This window comes from Peromyscus californicus, unplaced genomic scaffold (assembly GCF_007827085.1).
Source record: "Peromyscus californicus insignis strain IS unplaced genomic scaffold, ASM782708v3 Scaffold_3__1_contigs__length_106647218, whole genome shotgun sequence".
Lineage (NCBI taxonomy): Eukaryota > Metazoa > Chordata > Mammalia > Rodentia > Cricetidae > Peromyscus > Peromyscus californicus.
Genome location: NW_026294551.1, coordinates 51422866 through 51448578, shown reverse-complemented (window position 1 = coordinate 51448578; position 25713 = coordinate 51422866). Strand labels below are relative to the sequence as shown.

The 25713-nt window shown below is 42.8% G+C and overlaps 1 protein-coding gene across 2 annotated transcripts in view; it reads right to left on the bottom strand.

Moving 5' to 3' along the window:
• The window catches only part of LOC128122708 (NACHT, LRR and PYD domains-containing protein 1a-like), a 46264-nt gene that overhangs the window by 9774 nt on the left and 10777 nt on the right, over nucleotides 1–25713 (bottom strand). For both annotated transcript variants that reach the window (XM_052758381.1, XM_052758383.1), the window contains exons 4-11: nucleotides 15219–16881; nucleotides 10517–10687; nucleotides 9610–9780; nucleotides 8291–8380; nucleotides 6070–6161; nucleotides 4625–4724; nucleotides 2769–2992; nucleotides 137–399 (exon numbers count right to left, since the gene is read on the bottom strand). In XM_052758381.1, the coding sequence (XP_052614341.1) occupies nucleotides 137–399; nucleotides 2769–2992; nucleotides 4625–4724; nucleotides 6070–6161; nucleotides 8291–8380; nucleotides 9610–9780; nucleotides 10517–10687; nucleotides 15219–16881 (2774 nt within the window). The remainder of the gene's footprint in view (nucleotides 1–136; nucleotides 400–2768; nucleotides 2993–4624; nucleotides 4725–6069; nucleotides 6162–8290; nucleotides 8381–9609; nucleotides 9781–10516; nucleotides 10688–15218; nucleotides 16882–25713) is intronic.

Here is a 25713-nt window from a genome sequence, read left to right as displayed (position 1 = left end):
ATCATAAATACCAGTGTTCTCTTCATAGGACTGCATTCCCATTGTAAGTGGAGAATCTCTCCAAGGGGCTCGCTAGCTGCATCTCAAGCTTTCTATCAACCCACCCTGGTCCCACTTATGGGATTATCAGTGTCACCTTCCGAATGGTGCAGTCATTGGGAATTAGGTAGAGATGAAGGGTGACTTCCTTCAGATTGAGGTGATAGTAGATCAATGTGATGGAAGTGATGGGGATGAAGTGTCTGACAGCAGGGATCATTCTCAGTAGAATTCCCATTGGGGAGAAGCTTGGGTTTTCTAAGATTGTGCAGTACTGCTCCACTCTGGCAGGAGTTTCTAGGACCATCCCATGTTCTTGAAAGTGGGCCACACTGAACCAGGAGATGTCCACCTGTCCCTCTGTGAAAGAACAGATCCAAAGATGTAGATTTAGTGTTTCCACTAACTCATGCTTGGCTGGAAAAATAGCACCCTAGGATTTAGAATGACTGTGATGGTTTGCATGAGAATAGCATCCATAGCTGGTGGAACTGTTTGGGAAGGAGTAGGAGGTGTGGGCTTGTTGGAAGAGATATGTCACTGGGGGTGGGCTTAGAGGTTTCAAAGCATGTTCTTGTTTCCAGGTTCCTTTCTCTCTCCTTGACAATAAGGATGTAAGCTCTCAGCTACTGCTCCAGTGCCAAGGCTCCCTGCATTCTGCCATGCTCCTTGCTATGATAGTCACAGACTCACCCTCTGAATCTTTAATTCTCAATGAAATATTTCTTCTATAAGTTCCTTGGTCATGATGTCTTTTTCACTTTTACTTATTATTTGATGTTTATGAGAATGATATGACTCCTGCTAATGGAGGCACTACTCTGCCGTCCACCATTGGCCTGTCCTCTCAATACTGAGTTTGCTTCCAACTTGCACCGTGACAAAGACTGTTGCAGTGTATGTTGTTTAGCAGAGAGCTTTTCTATTTCTCTGGGGTGATTGCTTTGGAATCGATAAGCAGCAAAGAATGAGACAATGGACTTGCTACTCCAGGAAGCAGTACAGCTTGGAATTTCAATCAGTGATGCTAGGTAATAGTTTCACAGGGAGCACCACAGCATTAAAATGTGCCCCCTTTGCCTATTTGTGGACTAGAATTCCTGGTTTTCCTGAAGTCAGCTTTAGTCCCAGCACCAGATCCTGGTGCTTACCCATGCTTTGTTCTGTGCCAGTTTTGGCAGAATTTGGGGAGATGCTGTACATGTCCAACTTCCCTTCTTGCTAGGGTAAATTCTAGTCATGACCTTCCCAGGACCTGAGGGGAATATGTGGTACTGAATTTTCATTGTTAATACCAGAAGTTTACTGGGGCATTTAAGACAACTTACCAAGTTCTTTCATTTCTTTTCTCATTTTGGTTTTTTGAGACAGGGACCTACTATGTATTTTTAGAGAGAAGTCATAATTCTCCTGCCTTAGCCTCCCAAATACAGGCATTGCAGGTACATGCCACCACCTGGTCCTGTGTTGTCATTGCTACATGTATTGTTGCTTACTTACTGTATTCCAATGGGGTAATTGTCTGATCTGAGAGTGGGAATAAGAAACAGGAAAGGTGGTGGCCTGCAGGAAAGAAGCTTGCAAGTGTTTGTGGGGAGAGCAGGAGCTCAGTGTGGACCTGCTGGAGGGCCTCAGATACTAGGAAGGCATCATCCGGTAGCAGTGCCCCTGTGTCAGGGTCTGGAGCTCAGGTCTCATGTGTTTGTGAATGTCACTATTGTTTATATTTGTTTTGTGAGTTCTTTTCAACCAAGTCCTGCTTGGTTTCTTCATCTTCATTTTTTCTTCTGGTGGGTTGTCATTAAATATGAGTATCTTTAACCTAGGGGATGCTCAACTTGATTTCTATTAGTTGTTCTTCTATTGGCTGGAGCAGCCCCTGTTTCTGTGTTACATCTCATGACTTCTTCAGCTGTCAGATTGCCCCTCTGCTCATCACCTTCAGACCATGAACAAGCACATCTTCATCTGTTGTGAGCTGGATTCTCCTGGTCTCTATGGTGGGCCTATTGCTGTGCTCCTTGAAGCAGGAGAGGAAGTTGGTCTCAGTAGTCACTGGTAGAACACTTGATTCTTTCTTACTGTTGCTTTTTCCTTTCTTAAGCATAGTCTGGCTGTGTAGTCTAGGCTGCTCTTGAATTCTAAATTGTCCCGCCTTCAGCCTGGAGAGAGCTGGAGTAATGGCTTTCTTCATGAGATCTTTCACTGGGGATCTTATATTTATTAAAATATCTTCTGAAGGAATCTTTGGTGATGACTGAGGTTCGGACACTTTATGAGCCCCCTCTTTCTTAGGGCACCCCTCTTCTTTAGCTCCAGTTCTCAAATGGAATCTAGTGACACCATTTTCTCCCTGCCTGCAGCAGTGTAATGGCTTACAGTGTTGGTAGACCCCGGGTACCAAATGATCCTTCTTAGTTTCCTTATTCTTACTTTGCAACAATCTCTTCACATTGCTCAGTTTATTCTGTTTCCTCCTGAGGAAAACTAAGGAAACTCCTTTAGGTAAAATGGAAATAAATTTATAAGGCTGGGAGACACATGCTTCAAAGAAGATACATCAGACAAGAAGGGATGATAAAACATCTTAGTGCCCACCTTCATAACCTGCTTGGCCTCACTAAGGAAGTCATAGACTTTCCTCATCACCCACCACCCTACACTGTCCTATATGACCTGTCAACTCCACTCAATACCATCATCCTACTCCTTATGGTTCCCCTGGTTACCTTGGAGAGCCACAAAATGAGGGAGGTACACAGCAGTCACAGCTCCCTGCTCAGCCTTGATGTCAAACAGAGGCCCAGCTACCATGTGACTGTGCTGCAAGGGAGTCTTGTCCAGGTGTTGGCTCCAGGAACAGAATCCAATCTCGATGGTCACTGCCCTTGTCACCACAAAGCGGAGTCCTGTGTTGGGACAGTGGTAGGAACCAGGCACAGGGAACTGAACTCTAGAAGAGGGAGAGGCAGACACCAGTGAACACCAGCTCTGCTCCTCTGCTGGGTGCAGACCCAGTGCAGGGCTGGGGACACAGCAGACTTCAGCCAGATGGCTCTGAGTTCTGGTTCCTCTGCTGTCTGTCTGTGGATCCCCAACTAAGTCATTTAACCCTCAAATCTCTTTCCTCATCTGTACACAGGGTAATGACAACACCATCTTACAGACCTGTGGGTACTGAGTGATCTAGAGCAAACCTACAGGTAACACACACATGGAGCAGTTAGCTATGCCTGTGATGATGATGAGGGTGATGTAATAGACTCTCTCTCTCTCTCTCTCTCTCTCTCTGTGTGTGTGTGTGTGTGTGTGTGTGTGTGTGTGTGTGTGTGTGTGTGTGTGTGTGTGTGCATGTTAATGTTAAGTTCTAGGGATCAAAGTAGGACCTTGTACACACTAGAAAAGGGCTCTACCGCTGCAGTACATCTTCAGTTTTCAGTGTCTACATTCTTTTTTTTTTTTTTTTTTTTTTTTTTTTTTTTTTTTTTTTTTTTTTGGTTTTTTCGAGACAGGGTTTCTCTGTGTAGCTTTGCGCCTTTCCTGGATCTCGCGCTGTAGACCAGGCTGGCCTCGAACTCACAGAGATCCGCCTGCCTCTGCCTCCCGAGTGCTGGGATTAAAGGCGTGCGCCACCACCGCCCGGCCAGTGTCTACATTCTTAAAGAATATATTTCCCCCAAATAAGAATCCATCTGCTAATATTAGTGATAAATCCTTGGTCCTGAAAAAGACTTTACCAATATCTTCAGTGATTTTTCTCAAGGCTTCCTGTTTGGTAACTGGTGGGTGGACAGGTGTCAGTTTCTGTGGACGTTGAATGTGACAGTTTCTCCAGCTGAGACAGTGACTGTGACAGTGTTGGAGGAGGGTAACAGGTTATAGAAGACACCATGACTGTGGATATAGTTATTCATTACTCAAGGAACTATGGCCCTTGGAGGATAAAGCTGCTGAATTCATCCTCATGTTCTCAGCTCCTAGTAGGTTCTTGGCACACAGTGGTTGTTAGTGAAGCAGGAGTGCAGAAACTACAAGGATTTAAGGGAAGTCTACGAGACAGGAGGACCCAAATATAATGAGGGGAGGGATGCTGTTTATACCAGCAGAAAAATCATGTTTCAGATAATGAGCCAAGTTGAGCACTGACTTTTTAGATGGAATGAAGGACTCCTGTCAGCTCTGTTGATGTGGTGGTAATGGTGTGCTGGTCATGGAAGATGAGGTCCTGTCTTAACTACGGGGGAGGCATAGTGAAATGTTTATGTGTGAAGTCACCTGATGTCCTGGACTCACAATACTGCGACAGTGATGACAAAGAAGGAATGTGAGTAGTTGAACAAACTTGGAAAAATGTTTGCTAGAGCTGAGTAATTGGACAGGGAAGTTCTTGTGCTTTCCAGTTTTGTAAATGTCTGAAAATTTTTTATTAAACAACTCTCTATTTTTATAACAGCCCAAATGTCATATTCCTGTCCTGGCCTTGCCCCTGCAATAGTGAGGGCAGCAGAAGACACAGTAGAGACCAGGTGAGAAGTGTGGACAGTGTGCTGGGGAAAGTCACGTTTTCCAGGCAGAGCTCACTCACCGGTACAGGTTCCTCTCTTTGTCAACCACCTCTGTAGCCACAGGCCCTGTAGGGCCCCAGAAGTCATTTTCAGTCCCCAGTGGTTCCATGTGCTTGTGTTCTGGAGAGGCAGGAGAAGATGGATGGAAAGTCTTTAGTGGTGCATGTTTTGAGTACCATTCCTCTAGAAGAGGTTAGACACTGGTCACTCTGTGTTGTTCAGACTCATCTCCACAGCTTTCCCCAGAAATGGACAGACCATGGCTGAACTCATTTCCAGGTTCTCCAGTCTAGGTCTTAGCAGGAAGTGTGCCTTCAGTTTTCATCACTCTTCATCAGGCTACCTTCGTGCTTTTCATATATATATATATATATATTTGTTTTATTGCCTTTCCACCATGATTTTTGACCAACCATTCAACCACAATACCTGCTCCCAATCCAGCTGTTGTGTTTTCTTTCTTACTGGTCCTATTAAGTATTGATTTTCCTAGCATGTCTCAAGTGGGTATGTTGAAAAAGAAAAGAATGTAACTCACAATATAGATGAGCAAGTGATAGGGAGGTGAGTCCTAGGCCAAAGCAGCTCAGAATGAGACATAGTGTCCTGGTATAGAGCTGGATACCAGCCACAGACTTGAGAAAGTGGTATCAGCATCCCCCAAGGCAGAGAGAGAAGAAAGCAGTATTCCCTCTGGGTTCTAGGTGTGGAATGTCTTGCAAGGGGTGGTGCTCTTATTGGAGAGTCTATAGTATTCAGACTACCGAGTCTGTAGTGTTCAGTGTCAGAGACAGAGGGATAGAAATGATAACCACTCCCAGGATATCTGTTCTACATAATGTTTTCTGTATATGACAGGAATGTTGCACCAATGAAATTTCAACAATATCTCTGCCTTAACAAGATCTGCACAATGGCAACACTAATTGACATGCTAATGTGGATAGGGGAAATTTGGTAATGTCCCACTCCTAAATGAAGAGTTATAGGCAATTCATAGCTGGTAGAATTAGGGATCAAATCAGTCTTTGCCCCCAGGAAGAGTTTACTAATAGGTTATCCAGTCACAAGCAGTGAACCTGAAACATATATACAACCAATACTAAGTGGACTTATCAGATTATATATATATATATATATATATATATATATATATATGTGTGTGTGTGTGTGTGTGTGTGTGTGTGTGTGTGTGTGTGTGTATGTATACATATGTAAATACACAAATATTTAACAATAATATTTAAGTGCTGGTCATAAATTTTAGAGAGAGTTTGCTGGTGGGACACAGGAGTTTTTTGAGTAGGCTGACTATGGGCTGAGGGCTAGAAGTGATATAAATATAGTACTTGTGTATTAAATTCTAAAAAAATTAATTAAGAAAAAGAAAGAAATGATGGCTTCCTCCTGTAGATGCCCCTTAATCTGCCAATCATGATGCTCTGGGTCTGAAACCATCACATACCTGACTGTAGTCTCTGATGCTTGAATGAGGTCAGGCTATCAACCATTTCTTCTCCATCCGGGTTCTTATTAGGGACCATCTCATGTGGCTTCCTACACACAGATATGTTCTTTCCCTCAGACGTCAGAAGAAACTGGGGAAACCAGGGTGGTGTATACAATATCCCCACATTAAATCTAACTCATCTGAATTCAAACTCAGTCCTGTGCTTCTTCTCTGGGCCAGAACTGTATGAAGGCCCCCATCCTCCGTGGTATTCATGCTTCCTGTATAGAGATCATCTCAAACCCTCCCTTGTTTAATTTGAATGTGTTCCCCAATGTTTACTCATAAGAAAGTCAATCCCCAATGCCACAGTGCTGATAGGATGAAGGATAAGACCCAATAAGATCATGACATCTCTGCTTTCTTGAAGGGGTTAATGTCATCATCACAGGAATAGCTTCTGGTGGCCTGACAGAACTTGTCACAAAAGCCAGCTCAGCCTCTCACTCTCAGCCCTCCCAGTTGTGCAGTCAGATGGAACAGGAAGGTTTTCCCTAGATCTAGGGTCCATGCCTTTGTCCTTCCCTGTATCCAGAACTGCAAGAAATAACCTCATTTCTTCATGTTAAATGCCCAGTGTCAGACATTGTGTTATAGCTGCACAAAACAGACTAGTAATCTTTCACCCTGAATGCCAATCACCTAGACAGTACCCCCCAAATCTCTCTCCTTTCTGTTCTCTACTCTCTCCTTCCACACACTCCATTCTTGTCCAAGGATGGAGTGAGCATTGTTCTGAATCACTGCAGCATCCTCTGGCAGGCATCTCTGCTTCTGATCTGGTCCCTTCTTGCACATATTCTACATAGTAGACGACCATAAAAAGTGGGTGGCGATGCCCCTTCATGGCTTAGGCACTGGAATGCCTCTCATTTCTTCTGGGGAAAACATATGATTTTTAGCATGGTTCATAGTTCTTGCTGTGGCCCCTGTCCCTCTCCAGGCCCTCCTATGTCACCCTTTCCTGCTCACTGACCTCTAGACCAGTGACTCTCAAATCACTGTGTTAAAATGTCACCTGGACAGCCTGCTAAATCAGAAAGCTCACTGAAGAAAGCTGCCCCACCTGAGATTCTAAGTCATCAGGGATGGAGTAGGGCCTGAGAACCTGCATTTCTGTGGAGCTCCCAGATAATGGTGAGGCAGAGCAGATGGTCTCGCAGACGGTTTCCTGTTCCCCAATCAAGCTCCTCCCTCTGCTTCCTTATCCTCTACCTGTGCCTAGAATTTTCTTCTTGGATCAACCCCACATTTCTCATCTTTTAGAAAACACCTTATCTCACTTTAGCTTAGGATGAGGTCAGGCAGACCAACACTGCACTCATAGGTTTTCAGGTATAGTTCCATGGACTATGGGGAAACAAGTGTCCCCTCCCTGCTGGACTGAGATAATGAATGTTGGACCGTATCTGCCTTGTTCACCTATGTGCCCTCAGATCCCCAAACAGTGTATAAAGTACAGTGGGTCTTGCACAAATGTTTGTTCAATGAATGGATGACTGTCTTATGTCTATAGAACTCTCCCTTTCGCCTGTTGCATGGCAGCTAGGAACTTGAGGAAAGGTGGAATTCATGACCATGAGCTGAAATAACTAAACTGGGAGAAACATCCAGCTTCAGCACAGGCTCTGGGGGTATAAAGTGACTCTTCTGCCCTGAGGCTTTATATACCACAGTACAGTGTGTGTGTGTGTGTGTGTGTGTGTGTGTGTGTGTGTGTGTGTGTGTGTGTGTGTGTGTGTGTGTATGTGTGTCGGTGTGTGTTGTGCATATACTCCTGTGGTATGTGTGTGTAGTGGCGGTATTGGGGTTGGGACAAGAGTGGTTTTTGTTCTCTAAGAGATTGTATCTTTTTAAAATGTGGTTTCTGCTTTTACTGTTCAGTGGCTTGAGTTTAACGATGGCTATCATTGTCATACGTGCTGTGCCCAGAGAGCTTACCACTAACTCACCTTTCATATACTCTTTTTTTTTCTGATGGAAGAACTTATGTAGCCATGTTATATGATTATATTTTTGCTAAATAAAAATAATGCAACTTCCTAACAAAACTTCCTCACTTTGGTTGCTGTAGTTTCCTGGTTTCTTCCTGGATCTGTCTTTCCCATCACCTCAGGACCCCTTTCCTACCTCTCAGCTTTGGAGCAGCCACATACAGCCTAGGTTGACCCCTTACCATGTGCTGAAGATGAGCATCTGTGGATTCTCTGTCACCAGAGTCCTGAGCTCCATCATCACCTCATCACTGAGAGGGTCCTGGTCCAGCCTGGAAGCACAAGAGGAGGCTGTTTCTTCTGGGATCCACCACAGGATTATGAGGCCTCAGGGTCCAGGATCCTGGACTTTGTTGTCTGTAGATGGAGCTAGTGAGGAGCCTTATTAAGGCTTATTCCTCATTCAAAACCAGGACAAAGGATGGAGAGCAGCAGGCTGAGAGGAGGGAGGTGTGTCCATGACACATTCTCAGTGAGGCTTGGTCAGTGTGCAGAGAGAATACAAGGATGAGGACCTTTGGATCTTTACAACGCTGAAATGAGGGGGTGGCCCTTTATACCTCTCCCCAACAGGTCAGTCATTAGAAACAGACTGTTCCAGGAAGGAAACATGTCCATAGATGAGGGTATTCCTATTGCTAAAGGGCAGCATGCAACATGGTAGCTATCAACATTCCCAGTGGCTGGAGGTCATGGCCATATCCCCATAGGAATTCTGGACAGAGGACCACCATAAGCTCTTGTAGTGAAACCCCATGGCCCTCCAGGGCTCCAGCCACTTTCTGTTCTAGAGCTTTCCCCAACTCTGCCTTTGCCGGGGCTACTGTCTCCAGGTTGGCCCAACCAAGGTCTATTTCTCTATCAGGCCTAGAAGAAGCCCTTCTGAGCAATTCAATAAAGCAGGCCCTCTCAGAGCATTACATTCTTACAATGCTGTAGAGTCAACAGCATTTAACAGAGCTTGTCAATAACAAATCACAGGCTCACAGGGGATCTATGACTCTCTCTTTCCACACAGCTTTAGGAGGACAGAGCCATGCGTGTTTGTGATTGTATCCCTAGGGTCTGGACCAGTGCTTGGTACACAGGGGTCCTGATATGAATGCATGCATGGATGGATTCATGAATGAATAAATGATTGAAGTGCTGTCTTGGAGTAAGGCAAACCTGAGAGTCTGTTAGGATAATAGCCTTACTAATACATATGATTGCACTGTGCCCAGCTACCTATCTGGCATTATCTTTGTATTTACGTATGTACATTCTATGTCATTACAATTCAGGAGGTGGGTACGACATTCCATTTGACAGATGGGGAAAATGAGTTTTAGAGAAGAAAGAAACTTGCTCAAGTCACAGGTTATTGGTGGCACAGCTGGTCAGGAGCCAGGCTGACTGTGCATTATCTGTCCCTTTTCTTTTCTTTGTCTTGTCATCTAGTAACACATCTGTGACCCTTCCCTTGCCTCCTGCCCAGAGGGAATCTCGGGTTATTACTTACCGCAGGATTCTGAGTTTGCAGGCAGGACTCCTGAGCCCCTCACACAGCAGCCTCACACCATGGTCTCCCAGGTCATTCAGCTGCAGGTCTAGCTCAGCCAGGCTTGAGCCTGCCCTGAGCACTGAAGCCAGGGCCAGGCAGTAGTTGGATGTGAGACCACAGTTGACAAGCCTGCATGGAAGATGCTTACCATCAGCTTCTCCAGGGCTCACTGCTCTTGGGAACCAGGTTCAGTCTCCCTTTGTGAGTCTTAGTTTACTGAGTTAGCAATGCTTAGCTCTCTGGAGTGCCCTCTCTATTCTCAGTGGATAATTCCATGCTTCCCACTACTGAGCTGCAGGAGCAGTGGACCACTGCTCTGCTGTGACTGGCCATGGCGGAGCTCCATGAAGCCCAGGACAGCTCCCTGGTATATTTCAAGAGCCATCTGAAGTGAAATTCACAAGCCATAGAATAGGGCATGATTTCACTTGTTATGTGAAATCTTAATAAAGATGGAGTCCATAGAAACAGAGTAGAAGGATGGTTACAAGGGCAGAGAGCAGGAGGGAATGGGAGATGCCATTCCCTTGGCCTGGAGCTTTCTCCCCTCCTGCTTCATTTAGCCTCTTCCTCTGTGTTCTCCAGCTCTCCTAGCCCCTTTCTCAGGAAGTTTGCTCCAGTGAAGCTTTCATGAGCCTGGTGCTATCATTAGCTAGTGTGGCTCCTTGTTGAAGGTCAGTTTTTCATGATCACTAACAGAATCCCATTTTTTTTTTTGGTTATATCAAGTCTGGAATCTGTCACTAGTACAGTCAAGAGTTTGGTGAACATCTGATAAATACTAAACCTTACCCTAGATGCTGCTTTTGCTTGTGCTTTCCTGCCATCCATTCCAGCTTCAGGGAATAACCCAGGCCAGACTCACCACAATGTCCTAAGGCGACATCCAGGGCATCCCAGGGTCCTACAAAGACTTTGTACTGCGGAGTAACTCAGTGGATTTCCACTTAGATCTAGCTCCTTCAGGTTTCCTGTGAACTCAAGAGTGGAGAAGAGAATCTGCCAACTGGCATTAGTGATTGGGGTCCACCGGAACCTGTGGGAGAGAGAGCAAGAGCGAGAGCGAGAGGGGGGGGGGTTATGAGGGATGTGAATTGCATGTGCATGGTCTGGGGTACACAGCCTCACACAGCAGATTAGGTTTCTGTTACGCTGAGTACCAGGTCTCAATATGCTGTTTCCAGGATTTACTGGCTTCTAGATGCTCCTTTGCTCCACCATCTGGATCCTCTCCTCTGGGTGGCTCCTCATCTACATCCTTATCATAGCATGCTGTGTGTTTATTTTGTGTGTCTGTTTCTGACTAGTCTAGGTGTCCCACAGGGTATGAACAGGTGGCTGGCATCTTTTCTTTTTAATCTCAGTGCCCTGCACAGGCCCTGGTACAATGGAGGACCTTGGTAATTCAGACAGCCTTCCTCCTTTTGATGTTAATAAACTGCTTTCCTTTAGAGCAGAATTCTAGAGTCTCATAAAGGAAAACTGGAAAGGGGAGGTGGGAAGAGAGCTCAGGAGAGGTGGTTGAGAGCGAATCTATGATGAGATGTTTAGCATGGTCAGTGAACATTACATTTGTGTTGGTTCACACATCCTCATATCTTTCCAAGAGAAGGGGTAGAGGAAATATAGATAGATGGATGATAGACAGACAGACAGACAGACAGATATAGAGACAGGGAAAGACAGAGACGCATGGAGAGAGACAGAGTGTGATAGACTGAGAGAGAAATTGACATACAGAGAGAGACATATGGGGAGAGATAGAGATATATACACAGAGAGACAGGCAGAGAGAGAGAGAGAGAGAGAGAGAGAGAGAGAGAGAGAGAGAGAGAGAGAGAGAGAGAGAGAGAATGCCACCATGGGTGGTAAGGCATTCCTTTAATGCCAGAAACCAAGCATACAAAGGCAGGAGAATGTGAATTTTTAAACCAGCTTAAGCTACAAACCACAAGGGGCTGGCAGTTGCTATGTGTCTGGTGTGTGCAACATATGATCCCTAACACTGTAAACAAAACAACATAATAAACTCAAAATAAAATGACAAGTGTGAAAACACAGATTAGAGATGGCCAACTTCGGCTGAAACAAAAGTATAGAATGTTTTCTTTTAGTTTTACAAGACCAAAGAATGTTAAGTAAACCAAATTCTAAACTTTCAATGATAGTGTTTTTAAAAAGCTTTATTTGTTTTTTACTTTATGTATATGTGGTAGTTTGAATGTAATTGTCCCCCAGAATCTCATAAGGAGTGGCACTATTAGGAAGTGTCATTTTATTGAAGTGAGTGAGGCCTAGTTGGAGGACGTGTGCCACTCTCAGGCTTTAAGGTCTCCTTTGCTCAGGATACCACTGAGAGTGCCAGTCGATTTCCCATGGCCTGCATATCAAGATGTAGCCAGCACCATGTCTGCCTTCATACTGCCATGCTCCCCACCATGAAGATAATGTACTGAACTTCTGAAACTGTGAGCAAGCCATCTCAATTATATATTTTTCTTATAAGAATTGCCATGGTCGTGGTGTTTCTTCACAGCAATAAAGTCCTAACTAACACAGGGTATGTTTGTATGCCTGCTTGTCTATGCTATGCATGCAGAAACCAGCTGAGGCTTGAAGCAGGGCATTGGATCCTCTCAGACTATAAATAAAGGTGGTTGTGAGCAAGGTGGTTGTCAGCCATCTGATGTGGTGCTGGGAATGAACCCACATCCCCTGAAAGAGCATCAGGTTCTTTTAACAGTGGAAACACTCTCTCAGCCCACAAAGGATGGTAATGTTGATGCATGTTTACTATTTACACTGATTGAAAGTGGCACTTCAGAATGTGCTATTCAAAAAACAAGAGGCACCACCATGAGCCACACACACACAGGTGTTGCTCCCTGTGGTATTTTGAAAGAAAATGACCCCAAAAGGGAGTAGCAATTTTAGGAGGAGTGGGCTTATTAAAGTAGGTGTGGTCTTACTAGAGGAAGCATGTCACTGTGGAGGCAGGCTTTGAGGTCTCATATATGCTCAAGCCATGCCCAGTGACACAGTTCTTCCAGTTGCCTGCATATCAACATGTAGCCATGTCCTGCCATGATGATAATGGACTGAATTTCTGAACTGTAAGTGAGCCACCACAATCAAATGTTTTCTCAAGAAGAGTTGCAGTGGTCATGATGTCTCTACAGCAATAGAAATCCTAAGACACTCACCTTGCCATTGTATATTCCCTGACTTTGGCCAGCCTGTACCCCTGTTTTTCTAGTGTGCAATGTGCTCCTTGATGATCTCCCTGCCTAGTCTGACTTTTCCCTTCAACTTTTCTTTCTCACTAGCAGCAGAAGCCTCTCTCTTTCCCCTGGGGTTGTCCCCAGCTCCTAATGCCACTGTCCTTTGCAAGCAGGCTGGTGTTCCTTGTTTCTCTTGCTGTAACTGGTCTCTGTCTCTGTAAACACTGAGAATTCTTCTAAAGCTCCACAGCAGACCACTTCTGCTTGCAGCATCTGTATCAAGGCCCTTCAAGGCTCACTTGTTTACAATCATAGACTGGCCAAGAGCAGGAAAATGATCCAATTCACTAAGGTATTCTCCCTAGGCAATATCATAAGGCTATTCAGAATGGTATTGTACTAGACCTTTAGTAAGGAGAGAAGACAGCCTTAATTCATTAAGAAAATAAATGTGAATGTAAGATAACAGAGATTTTTGTCTCAATAATCTCACAGAAAAATATGTACAGAAAAGATTAAACTGAATGTCACAATTTTTTTCTTTAATGCTATCGATCAAACCTAGGGTTTTGGGCTATTAGGTGTGGTGTTTTGAATGAGATGTCACCCAGTCTTGGGCATTTGAAAGCTTGGTCCTCAATTGGTGGTACTCTTTGGGGAGGCTTAGGAGGTGTGGCTTTGTGGGAGGAAATATGCCACTGGGGGCAGAATTAAGATGTCAAAGCCTTCTGCCATTCCTAGTACCCTCTTTTTGCTTCCTGCTTGCGGTTTAGGAATGAGCTCTCAGCTGCTGCTCCAGTCACATCCTTTCCCTCTGTCATGGTGGACCCTGATCCCTCTAGAACCATAAAGTCCAAATAAACTCTTCTATAAGTTGTTTTAGCCATGGTGTTTTTTTCACAGCAACAGAAAATTAACCAATACACTAGGCAATCTTGCTACCAAATGAGTAACATCCCAAGTCAGGGATATTTTGAGACAGCATCACACTATGTAGCCCAGGTTAGACTGGGACTTCTGGCCTTTTTGTGTCAGCTTTCTGAGTTTGGAATGACAGGAGTGCGCTATCAAGCTCAGCGACCCCAATTCTTAATGCTGTGCTCTCTGAGATATGGAATTCTGAAGGACATTAATTTTTGTTCTTTTTATAATTGATAAATTCTCACTATTTTACAGCAAACATGTTTTTATTAGTCCACCTATTAATATAAAATGAGAGCCGGGCGGTGGTGGCGCACGCCTTTAATCCCAGCACTCGGGAGGCAGAGCCAGGCGGATCTCTGTGAGTTCGAGGCCAGCCTGGGCTACCAAGTGAGTTCCAGGACAGGCGCAAAGCTACACAGAGAAACCCTGTCTCAAAAAACCAAAAAAAAAAAAAAAATATAAAATGAGAGTCATTGAGACAACTTCCTATATGTCTGTAACACAGTTTAATTACATTTGTTCTCTTTGAATCATTTTCCCTCCTCTCCTCATCTTCTTTCTGTTCTCTAACCTTTGTTCCACTAATTTCAAGTTATTTACTTTTCACATGGGCTCTTGCTATGTTGTTTAGATTGATGTCCAAGTCCTCAACTTAAGATAACTGGTCTGTTTCTGGTTACTGCAAGAGTCACGCCCTATGTAATTAGAATAGTTGGCTGTCTTCTCTCACAGGTTAGAAATCCTTAGGCAGCAACTTTATTTCTCTCTTGTTATTAATTGGTAGGGCCTGGTATAAAAATCAGTGCTTAACAAATCATCTAGATAGCATAGACACACATACTGAGTTACCACTTCTGAACAGTGGCAGGTCACCCTGGAAAGGGAGTTCTACCTTGCTGCTGGGATTGGTGGGAAATTTGGAAGTCTTCAGGCTGAGTGCCAGGCCCATGTTGCTTTCAATGACATATACAAGGAAGTCATTTGGGCAGAGAAAATATAGGGACTCTAACACATTGCCTTCTGAGGTGATGGTGGGAAGACCTTAGAGGTAAGGTCACTGTTGTGAGGATAGGGGATGATGTCTGTAGGAGCTGAATAGCAGTCCCTCAGAGAGAAAGCATGGTAAGAGAGAGGACTAGTAACTGTGGGCCATTTTAACATTGTGGAAGATGAAGAAGATTTGAATCAAAGATGATGGAAGTCCTCATTGAGGTGTAGGGAGAGATAGAAGCTCATAGACCCATTGCATAGTCAGACACACAGAGGCAAATAGAGAAAGGTGGTCAGATTCAGCAGTTAGATGTCACCGTGACCTGTATCCTACTACACTAGATTCAGCTAAGAGTGCTGCTGGTGCTCAGAACATGTGTGCTCATGGGATCCACAGGGAAGCTGGAGGGAGGGCTCTATCTAGATACTCACAGAAGCATCCTGGGGGCCATCGGCATTTGTCTCTGCTGTCCACTCCCATTCAGCTGAAGCCTTTTCACATGGTTGCAGAACTTAATGCAGAAAGTGACCACCATGAGCTCCACGTCTGTCTGGACCAAAAGGTACTTCATGTTTGTCAGGAAAACTGGGTGTTCCATATCCACTGGGGAGTGTACCCTTGTTCCTTGATAATTGTGCATAACAACTGTCAGGAAATGTTCATCCTGAATCTCATACAGACAATGGAATAAACCCAGAGAATATGGTTGATGGCATTGGATTTCCTCTAGGATATACTGTTGCAGGTACCACTTTGTCTCCCAAGGCAACCAGCAGGCAAAGATCTTCTTCATCTCTCTCATTCCCTTTTCACTTAAAAGACCAAATAGGAAGCGCACAAAGGGTGCCTCAAACAGATTTCGCCTTCCATAGTCTTCCTTCAGTAATTTCACAATTCTGTAGACATACATATAACTACGACTCTGCACATTACTCTCCAAGATGCAGTACATTGCTGCAAAGAACTCCTGGAGATACAAGTGGGCAAAGCTGTAACTCATAGAGCTGGGCTGCTTTTGAAGGACACCCATCTTCACGAAATGGGCAGCGACATACTCAGACAACCCTTGCATGTAGAGATCGAATTCACTAAACAGTGTCCTTCTTCTCCAGATCCCCTCTGCAGCTAGTGAGCAGAGCCTTCGGAGCTGGGTCCCCCAGACATGACCTGGATGAATTTGGGAAAGGTATTTCAGGCAGAGGTCTGTGGTGGTCTGTGAGGTCAGTGAGAGGTTTCCTCTCTGTTGCATCTGCTGCTTCAGGCAAGTGCAGACCAGCCAGGACACCCAGGGTACCACACACAGTGTCGAGAGCACTGGGTTTGATTTAACCAAGCTAAAAGCTTCAATTGCTTCTCTTTTCTCTGTGAAATATTTGTAGATATATTTCTTCCGTCCAGACTTGGAGAAGCCCAGGACTTCCACCCAACGTGGCTGCCTCAAGAAAGGGATGAACTTCTGCAGAGCTATGGTCCGAGCTGTGAGCAGCAAGGAAGCCCCAGGCAGGATGGATTTCCCCAGCAAACTGCCCAGCAGTGTGTGCACAGGCTGTGGATGGCTCCAGTGCACACAGAACTTGGGATTTTTCTCTCCCAAGACCCATGCTGGCTCATCTATGCCATCCAAGATGAAGAGCAGCTTCTCCGGCTGAGACAGGATCTTCTTGATGGGAGTTGCAGGCACAGTCTGGTCTTTTGCTATGAGCTCAGCCAGACTCAGCTGCTTGTACTGGGCCAGCTCTCTGCAGCTGAAGTAGAAGACATGCTGGAAGCGATTCCTGTAGAGCTTGCCTTCCTCCCATGCTCTCCTCACCTGCCTGGCCAGCGTTGACTTCCCAATCCCAGCAGCCCCCTCTAATATGACTAGTTGAGGCTCTTCCTGGGTATCCGGGTTTGGCTTAAATAAGTCTTGGATCTCAATCAGAAGTCCTCTCTGCTCTCTTCTACATTGATGCCAGCTTTTTCTGGCCAAGGTCTCCCAGCCTCTTGGAAAAGATTTTTGTAGAAGTAATAGCTGTGTAAAATTTTGGAGCAAATCCTTTGTTTTCCAGGACTCTGTGTGGTAAAGATTCTCTCTCTCTTCATTCTGATGTATTTCTGAAATGAATCACAAATTAGGAAAGAATGATGGAGCATAAGTGTACATAGTAAGGTTGTTTGTTCTTTCTTTCATTCTTTCCTTCCTTTCTTCCTTCCATTCTTAACAACTGGATGAATTTAGGCATCTGTCTAAGCTGTACAACCAACTGGCTGTGGGCGCTGGGATATTCTGAGTGGTACAGTGCAAAGATTGTGAGCTTTCAACTAGAAGAATTTAGTCCAAGTCTTCACTTGACTGATAATTAATAATAATAATAATAATAATAATAATAATGCTATATGATGTTTATTCACTCTTCAGATATTTATTATGTTTTACTCCCTGCTAGACCCACTCTTGGGTATGAGAATAAAGGGTGAGCTCACAGACACAACTATCCTCATTCAGTCAATGGGATGATGCAGTAGTTCCACTGAGCTTTGACTTTCTTGTCTGTAATTTAGGGGCTGTGGTTTTTCCCTGTAGGAGGCCATGGAGTACTGGGGAGATTATAGACAATGGAGCCAATGTCTGCTCCTGACAGATCACATTGGCTCCCACCATTGCAGTCCTAACTATATCATTTGTAAGTCCTGAGATTGTGGGTCTGAAGGGATGGTTTTGAGATGCCTTACAGTTTATGTTTCAAGGAATGGAATTTGTCCCCTGTCCCCAGGACTGGAAACCCCAGGCATGTTTTGTACTGCCTTCTAGATTTTGGTAACAACAATCCTTGATTATGACTACTGTGTGGATGTCTTTAGTCCTGACTGAAAATCATGTTGAAAGCAATATTGAAATTCAGTTGCCAGTGTAAAAGTATGGGGGCAAGGGTCTATTGTGAGTGTTTGGAGTCATGGGAGAAGGCCCCTTAATAATTGACCAATATTTTTCTTCTAGAATTGGGCAAGCTGTTGTGGGAAGGGGTTCCCTATCTCTCCTGCAGTCACCTGCTTGCCTGTATACTTTTTTTCTTAAGCAAAGAAGTCATAGTCTCTACTCTTGGAGTTCTAGACTCTAGAAGTATAGTTAAATATACAAGTTCTAAAAACAAATAAACAAAAAACCAACCAACCAACCAACCAACCAACCAACCAACCAACCAACCAGCCAACCAAACAAACAAACACTGAATACTGCAGTGTAGTCCTGTAACTCATCACTCAGAAGACTGAAGGCAGGAAAATCAGGAGTCCAGGGACTGCTTTTCCATATGGTGAGTTTGGAAATATCCTGGCCTACAATCAGTCAGTCAGTCAATCAATCAATCAATCAATCATACAAACAAACAACAAAACAACAAAAGTTACCCAGTCTCTGTTTTCTGTCCTGACTATGGAAAACAAACTAATACACTTGCTCTTGATATAACCTGCTCCATCATTCTTACAGCACACTTTGCTGACTTCTTCCCTCCTGCCCTACTCCCCCTTCCTCCAACCAGTGCATCTGAGGAGTCTTCTCTCCAGTTTGGACCTGAACACAAATCTCCTCTCAACATCTTCTTTGGAAGGAACTCAAGACAGGCAGGAGGATGCCCCATGGACCAGAATTCAAGTTCATGCCTCAGCACCTCAGGTTACCTAAAGTACAAGGCAACTGCTTGTACTGTCTTGGTCAAGGTGCTGAAGAAAATTTGGTGAGAGCACAGAGTGTAGCATCAGTTCACACAATTAGCCCTTGGCTTCAGGGGCCAACTTGCCTCTGAAATCAGGATATATAGATCTGCTTTCACTGTCTTCTGTAGGACAACATCTAACATCTCCTGAGTGTAGTAGGTTGATCACTCATGAATGTGTCCAAGGTCTGCCTGGCTCAGGCCATGTTTGCTTTTAAGGTGCCAAGGGAGAGCTCAGCTCTTCCTAGGCTGTGCTCTCCAAGACCTCTCATCTGGGATGTATCTGTTACTATGCACACATCTAAGTCCTTTTCGGTTTTGTCACACTTAAAAGCATCTGGGGTAGCAAGTTAATGAGTTTGACAAAAAAAGCATGTAGACTAGAATTTGGATCCCAAGATCCCCTGTACATGCTGCATTTGCATTGGTCCCTTGTTATTCCAGGCTCAGAAAGCTAAGTCAAGGGATCCACAGAGCAAGGTAGCTAGCTAGACTTGCTCCACTGACAAGCTCTGGGAATGAATGAGAACCTCTGCCTCAAGGAATAATGGAAGAGCAACTGAAGAAGAATCTAGATATTAATTTAGGGTACTCACAAGCACACACAGTGTGAACTCCTATATATGTGTGACCCAACACATGCAAAGATGCATACACACATGTACACATACCACACATATGCACATGAACAGAAGAAAAGGCCAATGAAAAATCCACAGAAAATGGATGGAAATGAAAAATATCCTACTTAGTGAAGTAACCATGCCCAGAGAGACAAATGTCACATTTCTCTGTGTATGTGGATCATATAACAAATGGTCATATGTTATGTATATGATCCATATATTTAGATTTGTATGTTTAATTTGCTTTTAAAGGTTTTTAATTTAAAACTTGAGAATTTCCTAGTCCATACCATATTTACATCATTTCCATCTTTCTTAGTCTTTTCCCCTCCAACTCCTCCTGTGTCACCTCCTTCCCTTCCAAATTTATCTTTTATTCTTTAGTGATTGTTACATCCACACATAATCCATCCATCCATCCATGCATACATACATATATACATACATACATACATACATTCATACATACATGCATGCACACAGTGTGTTGAGTCTATGTAGTGTTGCTGTTATATATTTAATGTTGACCACTTGGGATTGGATAACCTATGAGGGACTCATCTCTGGAGAATTCTGATTCTCCCTCTCTCAGCAGCTATTAATTGCCTGTAGCTTTTCATCTAGAGGTGGGACCATGTGAGACTTATTTGGAGACTCTCTAGAGATAAGGAAATTATAATAAGCCCAATAGAGGGGTAGGGTAACAAACCTTAAGGGGTGGAGACAGAGTAGAACCATTTTGATGTGAAAATGTTTAAGTGAGGTTTATGTGGCTCAAGGTTGAAGTGAGGATAGGGATTGTGTGATAGGGGAGAGGAGTGGGTGAGATGATAAACCAAAACTAACAGTGTATGAAACATCCTATGGACACACACCACTTTGTAAGCTAATCATAACAAATAAATATAGACTATTGTGTAATGAGTGCATGGTGCTTTCCTCAGAAGACATGAATTATTAAAGAGAAATCCCAGTGGCAAGCATGGAGTACCTTCCTAGGCATTACTGGTCAGGGAGGATTCAGAGACTCCAAAAGCAGCAAAGCCTGTTGCTGTTGCTCTTGGTGATCTACCAGAACTACAGTTAAGACCCTATTGCTGAAGACACAACATTTGTTACAGGACTTAGAGACTCCAAGTTAGAACAGATATGAAACTTCTTTCATGCTGGGTAACTGTCATAATACTAGGAGGTGCTATGAGGACACTGGGGGAGACAGTCATCAATGATATTATCTGACGGTGACCCTGGATGCTGCAAAACTGACCTGATAGGTGAGACATGCCTAGAGATGCAATAATGACATGGAGATTATAGGGTAGCCATTTCCCTCCTGATGAGATTTGAAGAATTTCACATTAGATTTGAATTTCACAGGAGGGAATTCACACCTGTAAACACAGTCTACTGCTTATGGCTCAGGAGGTTATGGCCCTGAGGGAAAGACTTATTGCTATTTTGAAAAATGGGTGTATTGTTAAACTGCCTTCTGAATACTTATGGTTATACCCATTGAATAATGTTTCTCTCAACATTGTCCAGAGAAGCTTCTCTCTGTTGTGGGCAGCAGTTAATGTAGAGATCCATAGTCAAAATGCTAAGTGAATATTGTGTGCTTGGCCCTAAGTGGAATGTCTAAGTGGGTCACCAAGGATCTGGGAACAGTGCAAAAGTAGTGACAGAAAGAATGAAAGAGCTGGAGGACAGGAAAGAGTGTGTCCTGTGAAATGTGTTCTTCTGGATGTTACATGGCTGTTGTGCTCATGAACTCACTACAGCTATAGGTGCTTGTGCATGACTTGCACAAGGCCGGCCAAACAAAGTTATTATATCAGGCAGCACTAATTGGATTGAGAGGTTAAAAACAACAACAACAAAACCCAAGCAAATCAACAATGACAACAACAAAATGAAAAAACAGAGAGGACATGAAAATGGGAGCCAGTGGTTGAGAGGGTATTCTGGGGAAGAGAGTAGAAGGGATTTGAGAGTGAATATGATCAAGGTACAGTGCAAAAAGATATGAACTTTTCAAACAAATAAATAAAAGATATTCTAGACATGTGTTCTCAGACACAGCACCCCTCCCTCTGCTCACTCTATAGCTGCTTCTCAGGGATGCTGATCTCCTTCTAGACACTCTCCCTCCCCATGGGACCCACCTGATCACTAGGAACATCTTAACTTATCCTGGTGGTGTGAAGACTTAGATATTCTACATGTACTCTCTAGAGCATCCCCCACTCAACCCTGATAGGTCTGCAATTGCTTCTGATGGATCATGAACTCCTCTTGGCTCTTCTCCCTTTAGTTAGGACTCACTAGATCACATATCCTTCTCCATCAGGAACTGCTGTGGGATGGTCTGTATGTCAAATTGCTCTGATTGGTCAATAAATAAAACACTGATTGGCCAGTGGCTAGGCAGGAAGTATAGGCGGGACAAGGAGAGAGGAGAATTCTGGGAAATGGAAGGCTGAATGGGAGAGACACTGCCAGCCCCTGCCATAGCAAGCAGCATGTGAAGATGCCAGTAAGCCACGAGCCACATGGCAAGGTATAGATTTATAGAAATGGGTTAATTTAAGATATAAGAACAGTTAGCAAGAAGCCTGCCATGGCCATAACAGTTTGTAAGCAATATAAGTCTCTGTGTTTACTTGGTTGGGTCTGAGTGGCTGTGGGACTGGCGGGTGACAAAGATTTGTCCTGACTGTGGGCCAGGCAGGAAAACTCTAGCTACACATGACACAGTCTCAGTGGGGCCCCACACAGATATAAGTAGCCCAGATATCACTAGTAGAAAGCACCATAAAAAGACTTCTCTTGATGTAATAGGACACTTAAATATGCAGAACAAAATAGGTTATTGAAAGTTATAAGATAAAAAAAATTCAAGTCAAATATAAACGCAAGCACAGATGAATGACTTAATGAAGAGACTCAAGAGTTTGAAAAACAAGAACAAACCAACCCCAAATCCACTTAAATATGCAGAACAAAATAGGTTATTGAAAGTTATAAGATAAAAAAAAATTCAAGTCAAATATAAACGCAAACACAGCAGAATAACAGCTAATTGTTCAATGGAGACTTTGAAAGCCAGAAGGTCCTGGAGTAATGCACTCCATATTTTAAAGACCATGGATGACAACTTTGACTAACTGTACCCAGCAAAACTGTCTGTCATAGTTGAAGGAGAATGAAAAGCTTTCTATGATACAAATGGGCTAAAATAATTCATGTCTACCAAGCTGGCCTTGCAGAGAATACTGTAAGCAATACTTTTACTGAAGAGAGGAATAAGCATAGTTAAGAGACAGTAGAAGGAAAACATAATTACTGAAACACATAGTGTGACTAATACCTCCAACAGCAAACAACAACAAAATCATGATGATCAATATACACAACTTTCCATAGTAACTTCAATAGTGTCAATGGCATCTGTTCCCTCATAAAAGGCCAGCTTGATGGATTAAGAAAGGAAATCACTCTTTTTATTGTCTGTAATTATTCATCTTGGCTTTAAAGATAGGCAGCACCTTACAGAGAAAGGATGGAAACTATTCCTAGCACCTGGGACCAAGAAGCAAGCAGTTATCCTAGTACCTGACAAAATAGACTAAAATGAATCAAGAGAGATAAATAAGGACACTTCTTATAATTATAACCAGGGAAACAATTAGCCAAGAAGACATTACAATACTAAAAATATATGCACCAAACTCTGGTGGTCCCAATTTTGTAAAAAATGTAGTACTGGAATGAAAGCACAGACTAACATCAACCTAAGAATAGCAGGTGATTTCATATTCCCCTTTCTCTACCACACAGCTCATCTGGAAAAAAAAAAGTTAACAGAGAAATGAAAGAATTAAATAACATTATAAATCAAATGAATTCAACAGATATTTGCAGAATATTCCACCAAGACAACAAAAGATATACTTCTACTCAGCAGTCCAAGGAGGTTTCCTTTAAACAAACCACATCCTGAGACACAAAGCATATCTTAACAAATTCAGAAAAGTTGAAATACCTCAATGTATTTGACCACAAGGAAATAAAAATTAAAATCAACAGCAAACAAATCTAAATCCACAAACTCATGGAGATTAAACTACTCATCAATGAATAATGAATAAGTCAACAAAAAAAAACAAGAAAGAAATAAGAAAAATTATGTAACTAAATGAAAAAGAAAACACAACTGAACAAAGCCTCTGGGATGAGTTAAAAGCAGTTTTACAGGGGAAATGTGTAGGTCCAAGTACCTGCATTAAGTACCAGAAAGAGCACAGATGAACGACTTAATGAAGAGACTCAAGAGTTTGAAAAACAAGAACAAACCAACCCCAAATCCAGTAGATGGCAAGAAAGAATACAAAACAGGCAGAAATTAATGAAATAGAAACAGGGGAAACAGTACAAAGAATCAATGAACCTAAGAGTTGTTTCTTTGAGAAAATAAAGAAAATTGACAGAATCTTGGCCCAAAATAAAAAAGAGGATCCAAATGAACAGAATCAGAAATGAAAATGGAAACATTACAATAGACACCAAAGAAATTCAGAATGGTAGGAGAAAAAAACCTGAGTTGGAAAATCTAAAAGAAACTCACAAAATTCTGGACTTATCCAAGTCCCCAAAGTTAAACCAAGAAAAGATCTGAAACACACAAATAACAAATAAGGAGACTGGACATTAATAAAAAGCCTTCTGACTAAAACCAGCCAGACAGTGGCAGATTAACAGTAGTTCTACCAGATTCTCAAACAAGATCTACAACAATCCTTCTTAAGTTATTCAAAACTAACAATCAAAATCCCCACAGAAACAGGAGCAATTCCAAACTCCTATGAAGCCCGTATGACTCTAATACCCAACCCCCACACACATTAACAACAAAAATCTCTCAAAATCTACATGCCCATTTCTCTGATGAACATAGATGCAAAAATCCTTAATAAAATACTTGTAAACTGGATACAATCATATATATAAAATGATCATCTGCCATGATCAAGTTGGTTTTTATACTGAGATGTAGGATTGATTCAACTAACACATATGTGGTGGTTTGAAAGAAAATGGTCCCCATAGGGAGTGGCACTATTAGGAAGTGTGGCTTTGTTGGAGTAGTTGTGGCCTTGCTGGAGGAAGTATGTCACTGTGGGGACAGGCTTTGAGGTCTCCTATGCTCAAGTAATGTCCATGTGAACACAGATTCCTACATCCTGCAGATCAAGATGTAGAACTCTTAGCTCCTTCTCTAGCACCATATCTGACTATACACTACCATGTCCTACCATGATGATAATGACTAAACTTCTGAAATTGTAAGCCAGCCCCATTAAATGGTTTCCCTTATAAGAGTTGCCATGGTCAAGGTGTATCTTCACAGCAATAAAAACACTAAGACAAAATATAAACTAATTATGATAATAAATCATATAAATAAGCCTCCTGATAAATTTACATGACTATCTCAGTAGATGCAGAAAAAGCCTTTGGCAAAATCCAACATTCCTTCATGAGAAAGGTTATAGAGAGAACAAGATCAGAGGACCTAAACCTCAACATAATGAAGGCTTTCTACAACAAACACACAGCCAACATTTTCCTAAATGGTGAAAAAAATCTCAAAGTAATCCCACTAAAATCATGAACAAGACATGGTTGTCCCCTATTCCCACTCCTTTTCTTCCTTTAAAATCATTTTATTGTAATTTTTATTCTATGTGTATGTGTGTGTTACCTGTATGTATGTCTGTGCACCATGTATGTGCAGTGCCCTCAAAGGTAAGGAGAGGGTGTCAGATCCCCTGGAACTGGATTTACAGACAGTTGTTAGCTGCCATGTGGGTGCTGGGAGTTGAACCCAGGTCTTCTAGAAGAAAAGCTGGTGCTCTCAACTGCTGATTCTCCTCTCTAGCCACCCCCCATTTCATCAAGAGAAGGAAAATAAACAGAAAACAAGGAAAATAAATTGGATCATCTCTATTTACACACGATATGACATTATACATAGGAGATCCCAAGAATTCCACCAGAAGACTTCCTTAAATGTCACTAATTTCACTAAAGTGGCAGGATAAAAAAAAAATCAACTTAACAAAGATTAGTAGCCTTTCTATGCATGGCCAACAAATATGCTGAGAAAGAGAACATGGACACTTTCCCATTTACAATAGCATCTAAGAAAATAAAATATTTGAACCATGTCTACAATGAAAACTTCAAATCCCTGAATGAACAGATTGAGGAAGACAAAAAATATGGAAAGAGCTTCCATACTTGTAGATTGGCAGAATATTGTCAAAAATGAGCATTTTACCAAAAGCAATTTATAGATGCAATGTAATCCCAATTTGAATGCCCACAACACCTGTTAAAAATTTTGAAATCCTCTCTGAAGAGTGGATGGGGGTGGGGCAGAGTGGGGGGAAGGTGGGGAGGTGATCGGTAGGAGGGGAGGGAGGGGGAACCGTGGTTGGTATATAAAATGAAAAAAAAGAAAACTTTTAAATAAAAAAAATGAAAAAAGGATGTGGTAGAGGAAAACAATTTTAACACATTTTTTCCTGTTTAAGAAAGATTAT